The following is a 12,811-nucleotide window of genomic DNA, read 5'->3' as shown; positions in this document are numbered from 1 at the left end:
CTGGTTGCTGTGAGATGCGCTGTTTCTGCCTAAAATGTAAGTGACCTAATATTATTGTATTTGCTTATTGAACTGTTTATAGAACTATTAAACAGTCGTAATGGTGACAACGAGTGATGTTGCCTAACTAACTGTATTTTAAATATAAAAACTTTCCATTTTGAATTTTTACCTCAGGATGTGGAGTTTCTTAGTGCTGCGCATTTTGATTTCTCCTGGAGAGGCTGCGGGAGCCTCGCCTCAGCAGTGCAACCTTATACTGTCAATACATACATTATATACATTAGATACCCACAATTCGCCACTTACTCTAAATGTAATAAAATCAGAATAATATTGCGTTTTGGGGTTTACATAGTTATTTTTGGTTTCTGATGTTTTAATCATGTTACTTGTCTGGCGTTAATGAAGAGTTAATGTCAAGCCCTGGAGTCTATAACGTTAAGTGCCGGGGCTCAGCCCCAGACGGCCCGGCCCAATTTAAACCCTGGTCTTGTGTAGCATGATGCTACAGTGTGCATGAATGGTCACATAACACGCGCTTTCGGTCTTGAAGTATGAACAGACATCTTCATATGATTGGAACTCTACACAGCTCTTGCGCTACTCTCCATTGGAAATGAATGACTTTCGGTCTGTCATTTGTTGGAAATAGTGGAAAGCCGGCTTGAAACGCAGTGGAAACGTCAGTATGACGAGGATCGTTTTCATTTTAAAACAAAAACGCACCAGTGTAAATGTAGCCTTACAGCTACGGGGGCTGGGACGCTTTTACACTAAATACTCATGTGTGAGCCACATCTCTGAGTGTGGCGTGTGACGTGGACCAACTGTGCAGACCTATCGGTGTATTAGGCTATAGTACCACGAGCAGACTGCGCCGTACGTTTTCGCATCGCTCTCGCGGATGTCAAACACTGATCGATCTGCGCCTCACTGACATTGATGAGATTAACCCCTTAGGTATCGAAATTTGGTACCGAACGACAAGACGTTTTTCGATACTCGATGGTATCGAGGCAATTCGGTCGGTGCCTAAAAAGTATCGAACTCGATACCCAGCCCTAGTCACAGTTCAGAGCCACTGTACATCCATACACCTGTATGCCGTGTTAAATGCTACTAACCTAAATAACAGGCTACAGTTAATCAGACCTGATAGTAATAAGACAATAATGATCAGTAATATGTAGGGGTAATATGTGGGGTTGGGTGATGAGACCAAAATCTTATATCACGATAAGAGTCATTTTATTTCACGGTAACGATATACATAGACAAGTGAACAGTCAGCAATTAAATAAGAATAAAAGCCTAATTACAAGCAACAGGACAAAAAGACTATAGTAGAGCAAATAAGAAATGCTGCATACATTTTATAAAGTAGCCTAATCAAATAGGCCTATATAAAAATACTGCATATTCTTCACAGTGTAAATTAAATATATTTCTTCTGATTAAAGTTACAAAATTTACTTAAATCAAGAGCAGTGATAGACTTTCTCTCTTTTGTTGTGTGATTTTTGATTACATGAATGACAGACAGCAGGAATATTAGACTGCTGTCACTTTAAGAGCTGCCCGGATCCAATATACTGTTACACGTTTTCTTTCTCAGCTGTTCGCTTTCACTTAAGAACTAAATTACTGTTTTTACGAGGATACTTGCAGAGACTGGCATTTTAACGGTTTAATGCCTATAAAGCGGCAAAAATAACTCTTTTCAAAAGTCCTGCGATCTATGAGCACCGCTGTCACTGCTGTGATTGCGTCCACTGTGTTTCAACTGCTTAAAATCACTTGTTTTTAAACCACAATGCTTAAAAACGTGTGCAAACTATACATTTTCGTGACCACGTAGCACAGCAACGTCATGTGCTAATAACCACGATAGAGATGATAGTCCAATCCAAAATCTCTACTGGTTGACAAATTTCTACCAATTAATTGTCTGTCTACCACAGGATTGGGAATTGAAAGTCGATTCCAATTCCAGAATCAGATACTTAATGTCAGTAATCAGATACTTGTAAAATTTAAATTCGATTCCACCTTTCGATTCCTGTGAGCCCTCCTTTTTTTTTTCCTTCATCTGTGAGGACCCGACCTGGTGATCTGGCAGGACCTTGCTGGCTAATCCAAGTGCTCTGAAGTTTGGCTACACTTGTGATCAGAAGCCGAAAAAGCCAAGTATAATATCTATGATGAGCTAAACATTTTGCAAGAGAGGTGTCACCAACAACAAGACAAAATCACTTTCATTTAACAGATTGTTAAAGATCACGAACATGATTCAAACAACAACGTGACTCTATTCCTAAATTACAATGATTCATCGGTTTCATTTCTCAACCTTTGGCGTGTGCGATCACAACGTTGTGATGACCCTTGGTTTGTCCGTGCAGTGTACAATCACACCAGTGTGATTGGAGCATTTAAATCTGCGTTTGCGCTGCCACTGACCTAAAGAGAGCAGCTTATCATGTATATATTTTAAGAGAATTACTCAAAAATGTTTATTCATCCAGTAATGAAAGTCATTGAATCATTCATTCATATATTACAGTGATTTTCTTTAGGTTTTTTTTAATGTTTTTTTCTTCAGAATCATGAGAAAACTACAATCTCCATTGTATTAAAAAAAAAAAAAAACTCAATTTATCCAGAATCATGCAGTGATTATAACATGTTATAGTTGCGCCGCCTCTACTGCCGTGACTCCTGAAAAACTTTTTCATTCTGCGTCGCCCCATCAAGCTCTCGCTGGATCCGTTCCTCGTCTACCAACGAGAGGAACGTCTGTACATCCTCAAAAGACCACGAAACAGTCATTTTTTGGTTGTTAAAAAAAGGTGCGCTCATTCAAAACGGTTGCGTTCGATCCTTAGCTGGCTGCGCTGATTTAAAAGGGTCATATGATGCGATTTCCATTTTTTCTTTCTCGTTGAAGTGTTACAAGCTCTTGGTGCATAAAGTAGATCTGTAAAGTTGCAAAGACTAAAGTCTCAAATCCAAAGAGATATTTTTTATAAAAGTTAAGAGTCAACCACGCCTACCCAAAACGGCTCGTTCCAACACGCCCCCACATGTCTACGTCACGATGTGGGAAGATTTGCATAACACTGCCCAAATGTTCACGCAAAGAAAGGCGGCGTAACTTTTATTCTCGCTGTAGTATGGTTGTTGTTGCCATGTTTCGTTGTGAAAGCAAAACTACTTTGTTTGGCCTTCCAAAAGAGGACGATATCTGCTTCGTCATGCCTAGATCGGATCCATGCTGGTCGCTGAGGAAATACATCAACTTCGCGCTGTGGATTGCCGGATCGGCTTTCGCCGTGGACGAGGCGGGGTCCAGCCCGGGGTCGTCACATGTGGTTGCCGCAAGCCCGCCGGCCTCCGCTCACTCAAGCCGCTGGCTCTTTTGGAAGGACACGACTAGAAATCAGTGGTCAAGTTGTATTTACAACACTGTTCCAGAACAGTTCAACCCAAATATTAAGATGTGTGCAGCGCATTTTATGGAGGACTGTTTCCTGATCCTGGGAGAGTAGACAACAATGCTGACTGTTCTGACTCACAGACTGCAAGTATGTTTTCATTTAAAGGATTTGCCACTGATGATTCAAATGCGAGTTTTGAGCAGTTTAGAGTAGCGCTTGCTTGTCATTTCTCCGATCACACATGCAGACATGGTTTTATGTTTACGCGGTGCGATGCAACGCATAAAAAGTCCATATAAGTCATTATAATCCGTAATTATGTCCCCACTGGATGCAACAAATGCCTCGTTTGTAATGGGTTTTATTGGTTTTGTCTCGTAGTGCCGGGACACAGCATCACAGTACAGTAAAGGGTGTAACATTTCAGTCACACGCTTGAGGTATCTGGCCAATCACAACGCACTGGATAGCTGGCCAATCAGAGCACATCTCGCTTTTCAGACCGATGAGCTTTGTAAAAATGTACGCGTTTCAGAAAGGCGGGGCATAGAGGAGAAACAATAATGTACAGTATGTGGATAATAATGTGTTTTTTTTTTTTTACCTTAAACCGCATAAACATTTCATTACACCAAATACACAAAATAATGTTCTTTTTAACAACACCATATGACCCCTTTAAATCTAGCAGGTCTGTTGTGTCTCGTATCGCAAGTTCAATGATGCAGGTAGTGGCGATTCTCTCTGGCCAATCAGTGATCAGCAGGGTTTATACGTCACATTTTGGTAACCGTACGGTTCACTTGGAACCTCAACCGAGGAGGTACTGAAAAAAGTACCAAGTACTGTCCACAGTGGAAACCGCCCCAAAAGTGAACCGTACCGTACCATGCAGTGGAAAAGCGCCAAAAGTATACTCAACCATGGATGAGCACGGATGGACGAGATTGACACATGTGCAGTACCACCTAGTGGACTCGTTCTCAACATTCACCTCGCGCCTGCAATGTTGTACATGGACAATCCGCGTGGACACAAAAATTGGGCTGCAAGCGGATGGTGTGTGCAAACATCCGCAGACACTTCTGATGACAGAAACGGTCTCATGTGGACTGTGCGTGCACTGTCGTGGAACACGGATGGCTGAACTATACTTTAGGCTTTATGATCAAAAACATCATAAAAGACCTTTGTAAGCAAGAATCAGAGCCAGCAAAACTTCAAAAGATGTTGGAATGCTCAATTCAATGCCAGTAACCATGGCACATACTCCCAAGACATACTCCAGCTCTTAGTACAGAGAATACAGGCAATGAGCAAACTTCTCATAGTAGTGCACAATGAAGAACATGGTCAAACGGCTTGGTCCCAAATACCAAGACTATAACATCTCCCCCACAGATTATTCAGAAACAACGGCCAATTGTTAAAGAATGAGAACAAAAGAACTGGAATCTCCCATTACAATTCTATGACCTACATAAAGTTTATTTGTACTAACTAGGACACTGATTAAACCATCTTTGGTCAAATTAAAGCAAAATAAAGATGACAAGAGGGAGAAGAAAATCACATTACATAAATAGAGGGCAACTAACATAACAGGAGAACATTAAGATATAAATTAAGCATAGCACAGCAACAAAGGTCAACATATTTGCATCTTTATCTTCATTTCTGTAGCATTATGCCTATCAGAGGCACCAAAACTCAATTAAAATGATGCAGATGGAAAGTACAAAACAAGAAGTTTCCACAGAGACGCTGACTTCAGACATCCAAAGGCTTGGGTTTTTACAACAACAAAAAAAAAAAAAACATTTTGCTTTTCAAGGGGTCATTATCCTCATGGCAGAACATAAATTGCCATGGCTATGATTGTGATAAAGACAAGACTAACAGATAATAAGATTGTTGACCATTATGTATCTATTTTTCCAGCTCCTAAACAACAAAATAATGGGTTGAAAAGTTTAAGATGACAATATAAAAGAGGTCAAAGACGTTCCTACAGGAGCAATCGCCCTTTTAACACAAATGGAAAGAACACAACACCCACCGGCACAGACATTTACATATCAATAATTAAGTTTTAATTAAGCAATGGCCATTAGAATGAAGGTAATGTTCCAGATTAAATGTGTGTCACTCTGCAGAGCCTCAGGCAGTGAATTTCCCTTATATTCCAGTTAAACATTGTTTTAAAACTTAACTGCTCTATTCATTCTAGATATTTAAGGGTGTGTGGTCCTCTTATTTTCGACCTCATTAGCACCATTTCAAAATGTATAAGCTCATTCATTTTTAAATATTTGTCTTGTGGTATAATGTAACAGAAGCCATCTGGTTTACCAGTAATTTTGTAGCAACGGAAAAAGGAAAACAAATGGTGCAAGACTAACAAGCAGCTTGGTTCAAGGGAAATTAAAATGGTCGATGACTTGAATTCAAAAATTCAAGAGGCTCACTTTGAAACAGACACAAAAAAAAAAACTCCAAATACAAGGGAAATTTGATTTGGTAAGCACAGCACTTATCCAAGTCCCATGAAACTACAAACTGAGTGAGTGAGATGGCTGGTTTAGCAAGAGTTGCAAACAAAGAACCCCATCAAGTAACCCTCATTTACCGCACAATGTTACCCACAAACTGGCAAAAAGTCTTCTCCTAGGAATGCCAGAAACATCTAGCCAGCACATATACATATACCAGAAAGAACAAAGTAAGAGTGAAAGAGAAGATGAGAGGAGGGGGAGATGCTGTGATCGTTTCATGAGGAGACTTGGATGGAGCTAGTTTACATTTCCCACAGTAGGAGTGTGATTGTGTTTCTGCAGTGCAAACATTTCATTTGAAGACGCAGTGAGAATATATATTGTGTGGCATGCAAATAATGAAAACAAAGTTAAACCCATCTAAACAGACAGATCAAATGAGTGCTCAAATTCATAACCACTATTCACTACCCATTGCTCTATTCTCAGAGTTAGACATTTCATTCCAGGCTGAATTCAGAGTCAGTGCAGAAACACAGTGTGCACACAAACCACACCCTGTAGTCCCGTTTGTCTAAAACACCACACATCCAACAAAAGGGAGTCCAAACAGCCTTGTAAACTGACATTACCACATAAATACATAGAATTAAGCACATAATTAAACCGTAATCATCACATAAGACCAGTCATACCCACATTAACTGGCTGACTGCATTTACAATACTTACAATTGATGAGCTTGAATATGTAATCATCTGCAACAAACACTGTTTAACTCTCTGCAAAACAAGTTTCCCACACTTTTTGGCCAATGACTTCCAGTCGTTTGTGATTACTAGATATTTTTTTAAATATAATTTTCATTTGCTTTAAATAATAAATATATTAGAAGCCACACTCACAAAGTGATATTTCTAATTGATAAGATTTTAGATCTGAGCAATATTAAGAAAATTCAATTACTCGTTTAAAAATGTTAAGTATGATTTAATATTTCAAAACTTTCTATAGCATTTTACCAAATGTAAAAAAAAAAATTCATAAAGATTAAATAGTATTATTAATGAGCTGAGAAAAGAAGGTACATTTGTAAGGGGATGGGAAAGAAATAAAACTGATCAATCCTAATCATTATCAGAATCACATGACTAAATATAGATATAAAAGTGAGATATATGAAAGGAACGAACAAGAGACTGAAGACATAATTGGTAATGCAGCTAACTTGGATCATAAAATCCATTTAACTCAAGTGAAGATACCAATTATCACTCCCAGAGAGTAGCATCAACAAAAAGAGCACTGTTGAGCCTATACTCTGGTAAAACCTAATCTAAGCAGTCTTTCAGGGAGTCTGGCTCACAAAGCGACAGAAACTTGAGCCAATAACCACCAGACAAACCAGAGACCATTCACTGTGAAAAGCATGCAGTCATTGGTATTTGTATGGCATATCCACTAAATGGTGTGCAGAACACAAAGCACTTCTCAGATGTTACTTCATCCAGATCTATGCAGGAAATCTGCCTTATTGATACCTTAAAGCCACATCAAGAGTTGTGCAATCATGCACTTCCCAGCATTTACATTTTCCATTCAAATACAGTCAAATGTCCAAGCTCAAATCTCCAAAAGCTGCTTTACCTGTTAGTTTTGGGAGCTGCAGTGGTTTTGGCTGTGGCTGAAGGTCTGGGTTTGGCAGCAGGGGCAGCAGCTGGCCTTGGAGCAGGAGCTGAGAAAATGAAATTGAAATAAATCATGTTCCAAAGTAAAAACTGACTGGGATTGCTCAAGAAAATTGTGGTAAAATATAACGATGAAAATAACTATAATTAAAAAAAAAAAAAAAAAAAATTCCATTTCTATTTTACATAATGACGACACCCCAGTTCTAATGGCAACGTGGAGCGCGAGTGAGCGTAATCACCCCTTTCTCTTTATTACTATTTTTAATGTGAAATATACATGAATGAACATTTCATCCCTCACGTAATCGCTCAATTAGTGTTTCAACTGTGGAAAGACATCATTAAAACGGCTTGTAAACAAAATGTCACCTAGCATTTTATTTACCTCAGGCAAGTCAGTGTCTACAGCTCGTTATTTGCTAGAGAAATTAAGACTAGCGAAGAGCTTTTTGCGAAATATTAGACTATAGGCCTACTTCATTATATTTATTAACCTGCTAGTGATGTCTTAATTATTTAATGTATATGTTTAAATATTTTATGAAACAAGTTGACTCTGTAAATTATTATATTTCAACAACATAGAAATTGTATAATTTAGAAGTTAATTTAAAAACAAATTTACATGTTTGCATACAATTTTTTAATTTGTGTTGATTATTATAGTTAAAAATAAATCGTAACTGAATTATGTTTGGGCTCTGCTGTTAACTGTAACCATATAGTAATGTAAAAGGATTCCCTATAGAGCAGACACTGAGGTAGATTTTTATCCCTAAAAAAAAAAATTATAATTGAATTTATTTAAAGAAAGAGCAATTTGTTCAGTAAACCATTGTTTAATTTAAAAAAAAAAAGCTAATTGTGTTTAGTTTTTTCCTCTTGCTGTACCGAAACCATACTGAACAGTGACGTCAAAACCAGGTATGTACCAAACTGTCATGTTTGTGTGCCGTTACACCCCTAATTAGTAAATGTCCAAATCCAATCTTAGAAGTACCAGAACTAAACTCTGTAAGTGACCAAGGAAACTCATACATGCCAGGCCATTTTACCTGTGGTTTTGGGTTTGGTTGCAGCACTAGTGGCAGGTCTCTTACTCAGACTGGTGACTGTGCTGGCAGCCGATACTGTCTTTGTTCCACTGGCTGTGGTGGTTGTTGTTGATTTGTTTGTTCCAGCCGTTGTTGCTTTAGGTTGGGCCCTTGAGGTTGCAACGGCAGTAGAATAGCCAATGGGTTTCTTACTTGGACCAGAAAATCCAACGGTAGTGGTGGGTTTCTTCTTGTCTGTTGCCACAGTGCTAGCTGGAATGGGTTTCTTGATTGGGGCACTCAATGCAGTCTTTGTGAGGCCATTAGCCACACGACTTTGGGTTGCTTTGGGTCGGGTGCCTGGTCCAGTGGTAGCTGGACCTGCAGCAATCTTGCCTTTGACTGGGCCTTTGGATTTGCTTTTAGCATCTACTGCTTTCCCAGAAGCTTCTTTAACAGTTGGAGGAGCCACTTGCTCATTTTGGGGTTCATCAGGTTGTGGGGGTGATGGTGTAGTCCCATTTTGAGACGCCCCGTCATTGCTGGTTGGTTCTGTTATGGCTTCTGTTCCTTCAGCTTCCATTGGTTCAGATGGTGCTGTGGCCACCCCATCAGGTTTCATCGCCAATATTACCTGACAATCAGTTGCTGCTTGATATGCTCGCTGGATTCAGTGCTGCTCACACACACTGAACCCAGGGATGATGGATGCGTTCACCAACTCAATAACTGCCCTGTAAAAAAAAATAAAAAAAATAAAATAAAAAAACACTTTAGACAATTAAATGCTATTTGCAGTGACTTTTTTGGCTGTACGCACCTGAAGCAACTTGATTATTATTCAGTTGGAGTGCAAAAGTTGCTTCTCGTACAAACACATACATACAACCAGTTTGGCAGAGAAATGCTTTTGCGGTGTAATAGATTTGAAGAATTTTAAGTAACCATGGAACTGAAAGAGAGTTTAGAAGTAAAACATTCTCCTGCAAGAGGAAGCAACATTTTTTAAACGGAACCATTCCTATGAAGGGCAACTTGGAAAAATACAGGAAATTATACATTATGAAAGAACCAAAATACAAACAGATCAAGTCCAGGTCGAACATCCTACATAAGTCCTTGTCATCTTTCAGTTCTTTACATCTGGAATGGACTACACTGTAAAAATGGTCCTGTTAAATTTATGCAAACAAACAACTAAAAAAAAACTAAAAATACAGTGACTGTTTCAAGTATTAAAAAATGGAATACTGGTACCTGTATATTTTACAACTCATAACATTTAATTTCATTATGTGATATAGCTAGGTAACTTTACAATTAACAGTAATTTTTACAGAACAGAAAAACTAAAATGCCACAGTAAAAACTAGCATTTACACTGTAACCGTTTGATAGTGATGCGGAAAAGTGTTTCTGTAAGTATTTTGAGTGGGTCTCCAAGACATTAGTCTGAATTGAACACTAGGCTGCATAAAAATCTAAATGTTAAGATGATTTATGGATTTGATTCATTTATGTGGATCATTTACACAGAACAGTCACCACCACCTGCTCTACAGAAATAGGATGCCATTATCTGGACCTCACCTACCTGTTCATACAAACTAGTAATTTCCTGTCTGTCAAGTGTAAACTGAGATGGCATCATTATCACCACTGTATATAATGTCCCAGTATACATCTTCAAAATTCAAATCCACAACTTTGACTCATAAATATAGCCTAATCAAAATCTGGCAGAATTCTAAAAGAAAGTCAATACCCATTTCACTGGAGCACTGCTCTACGCAAGCCATTTTCTTCCTTCAGGGACTGACGCAAAAGCTTGTCAGCAAAAAGATTGTGGCATGGAATTTGAAGAAAGGAGGATAAAGAGTCAACGTAGTGGAGAGGGGGGGCCATGAACCCATTCACCCCGTCCTTTTTACAAACTCTTATTCAGAATCCTCTTGTCTTTCTCTTCCCCCCCTTAAACAGTTCTCCTTAGCCACAACCCCCCTCTTTCGTCTACTCTCCTTCCCCTCCTCCTCTCCATCAGATCCGTTCCCTGTCTGCAGCCACACAGATGGCCCTAGCAGCTGAGCTATTGTTCTGGCTCTCCAATAAGCCCAAGCCACCAAACCAGAGAGCAAATAAAGACAGAGAAAGGGGAAATCATGGGATGAAGTAACAATGACAAGGCAAGCAGAGAAATCTAATTTTAATGTGGCACCATCCAGAAGTTGAGTGGACTCAAGTATGTGTGACAGAATCAAGAGGAGGAAAACAAACAACCAAACTGTGAATAAAAATGACGAAAGCCCCCCAGAAATGTTCCTCAGGAGACAGAAAACAGAGAATGCATGACACGTGTTCTAGAAAACTTGTCACCCTACAGGCCAAGATGATGAATTGGGAGGTCATCGTTCAGCCCACGACAGGACAAAAATTACCCAGCAGCCCTGCTGCGGTGTCTCCATGGTGATGTGAAGATCAAAAAGGGGACTTTGAAAAAAGGATCCAAAAAATGTTGCCTTTGCAACTAGCGGAAATAAAATGTTTTTTTGTTTTTTTTCAGTTAACATGCATTTTCTTTTATGAAAAAAAGAAAAGAAAAAGAGCTTTCATTTGTAGTTTCAATCAACTATAACCCTGGTATGCATAAGAGATAAGTATAAGGACAAACTAACAAAACAATAAGGGGAAGGTAAAAAATAATAATATGTGATATAATGATTGTGTGTATGAAGTGGTAGGGTGGGTTATTGTGTGCATGTCCTCATTTGACTGGATGAAGCCGTTGTGAGTGTTCACAAAGACAGCGGAAAAGGGTAAAGCCTGCTAATGCAAACAGCTTAATCAAAAAGCACTGGAGATTACGTCACATCTCCATTTCACTCACTACACTTCAAATAACTAAACACGCTTCTTTCAGCAAATCTAAAAGCAAAAGCACTTGTGAGAACATTCAGGTGCTCATGAAAAAACCTGCTTTATCATCCAAACCAAAGCTGTTAAAAACAGAGGTTCCTAAAGAGGAGTTTTGCAGTGATGCCATAAAATAACTATTTATTTTTAGTATGAAGAACATTTTCGTAAACTGAATAACCTTATTCTACTGTCAATGACCTTTTGTGGACTGGAAAAGTTCCATGAATGTTAAAGATTCTTTATGGAACCACAAATGCCAATAAAGAGCCTTTATTTTTGAAGAGTGCAGATAACATAGCCTTTCCAGTTCAACATTGCTGCTACTGAATTTCAGACTGTGTGAACCGATTCATCCAACTTATCAAAAAGAACTGACTCGAAACAATTTGCTTACAAATAAGAAATTACCATGGCTTTTGAGCAAGCAGTATCTTATGATATCGTACAGCATGAGCATAACTATAAAAATGTATATTCACTAAGGCTGCACGATTAATCAAATGCGATTGTCATGCGCATTTTGATAGTAATGCCGGTTCTGTAATCAGCAGGAAATCAATCATCACGTGCTTTCAGATGGAGCAGCATTTACTACACATAGCCGTAGTTCACTGACAAGTTACGCAAAAAAAAAAATAAATAATAATAATAATAATAATTCGCAGAGGATTTTATTGCGCGATTATGAAATAGAAGAAATTGTTCGCGATAATGACAGCTGTTTGCATAGCTTCTCAGTGAACTATGGCTCTGTGAAGTAAATGCTGCTCCATCTGAAAGCATGTGAAAATACCACATTTAATAACATATTTTTACTCCAAACTCACCTCATAACGTCAGTCAAGTGTTTGAAATAAATCCTTCAGTGAGATGATGTGGCTTCTTACACAGAATAAGGCACGCAACATATTTCATAGTATTTAAACAGTGATAAAGGCATTGCATTATAAATATACTTTATTTTAATGAAAATTATAATAACTCCGATAAACCGTATATTGCCGTAGTTGTGTGTTTATTAGTCACGTTGAATCAATGAAAGCAGTTGAATCTTCTGTTTATTCAGCTGCAGCGATAGGCATTTTCTGGGTTTCTTCTGCGAGGAGTATTTGGAGTTTCAGCGCGAGAGCGCCCTCTGGCCTTTGGATGGAGATTTACTGCTGATCACAGAACCGTGCTTCACTGAAAGACACGCATGACAATCACAGCTTCTGTCGAATCGCGATCTCGATTCCATT

At 38.7% G+C, this 12,811-nt stretch overlaps 1 protein-coding gene across 1 annotated transcript in view; it reads right to left on the bottom strand.

The window, feature by feature from the left end:
* The window catches only part of LOC107561873 (microtubule-associated protein futsch-like), a 32,967-nt gene that overhangs the window by 8,861 nt on the left and 11,295 nt on the right, over positions 1-12,811 (bottom strand). The window contains exons 2-3 of the mRNA XM_016246392.1: positions 8,682-9,394; positions 7,583-7,670 (exon numbers count right to left, since the gene is read on the bottom strand). Of these exons, the coding sequence (XP_016101878.1) occupies positions 7,583-7,670; positions 8,682-9,282 (689 nt within the window). The 5' untranslated portion in view covers positions 9,283-9,394. The remainder of the gene's footprint in view (positions 1-7,582; positions 7,671-8,681; positions 9,395-12,811) is intronic.

Source organism: Sinocyclocheilus grahami, unplaced genomic scaffold (assembly GCF_001515645.1).
Source record: "Sinocyclocheilus grahami isolate Dianchi unplaced genomic scaffold, SAMN03320097.WGS_v1.1 scaffold795.1, whole genome shotgun sequence".
NCBI lineage: Eukaryota > Metazoa > Chordata > Actinopteri > Cypriniformes > Cyprinidae > Sinocyclocheilus > Sinocyclocheilus grahami.
This window is presented reverse-complemented; position numbering and strand designations above follow the sequence as displayed.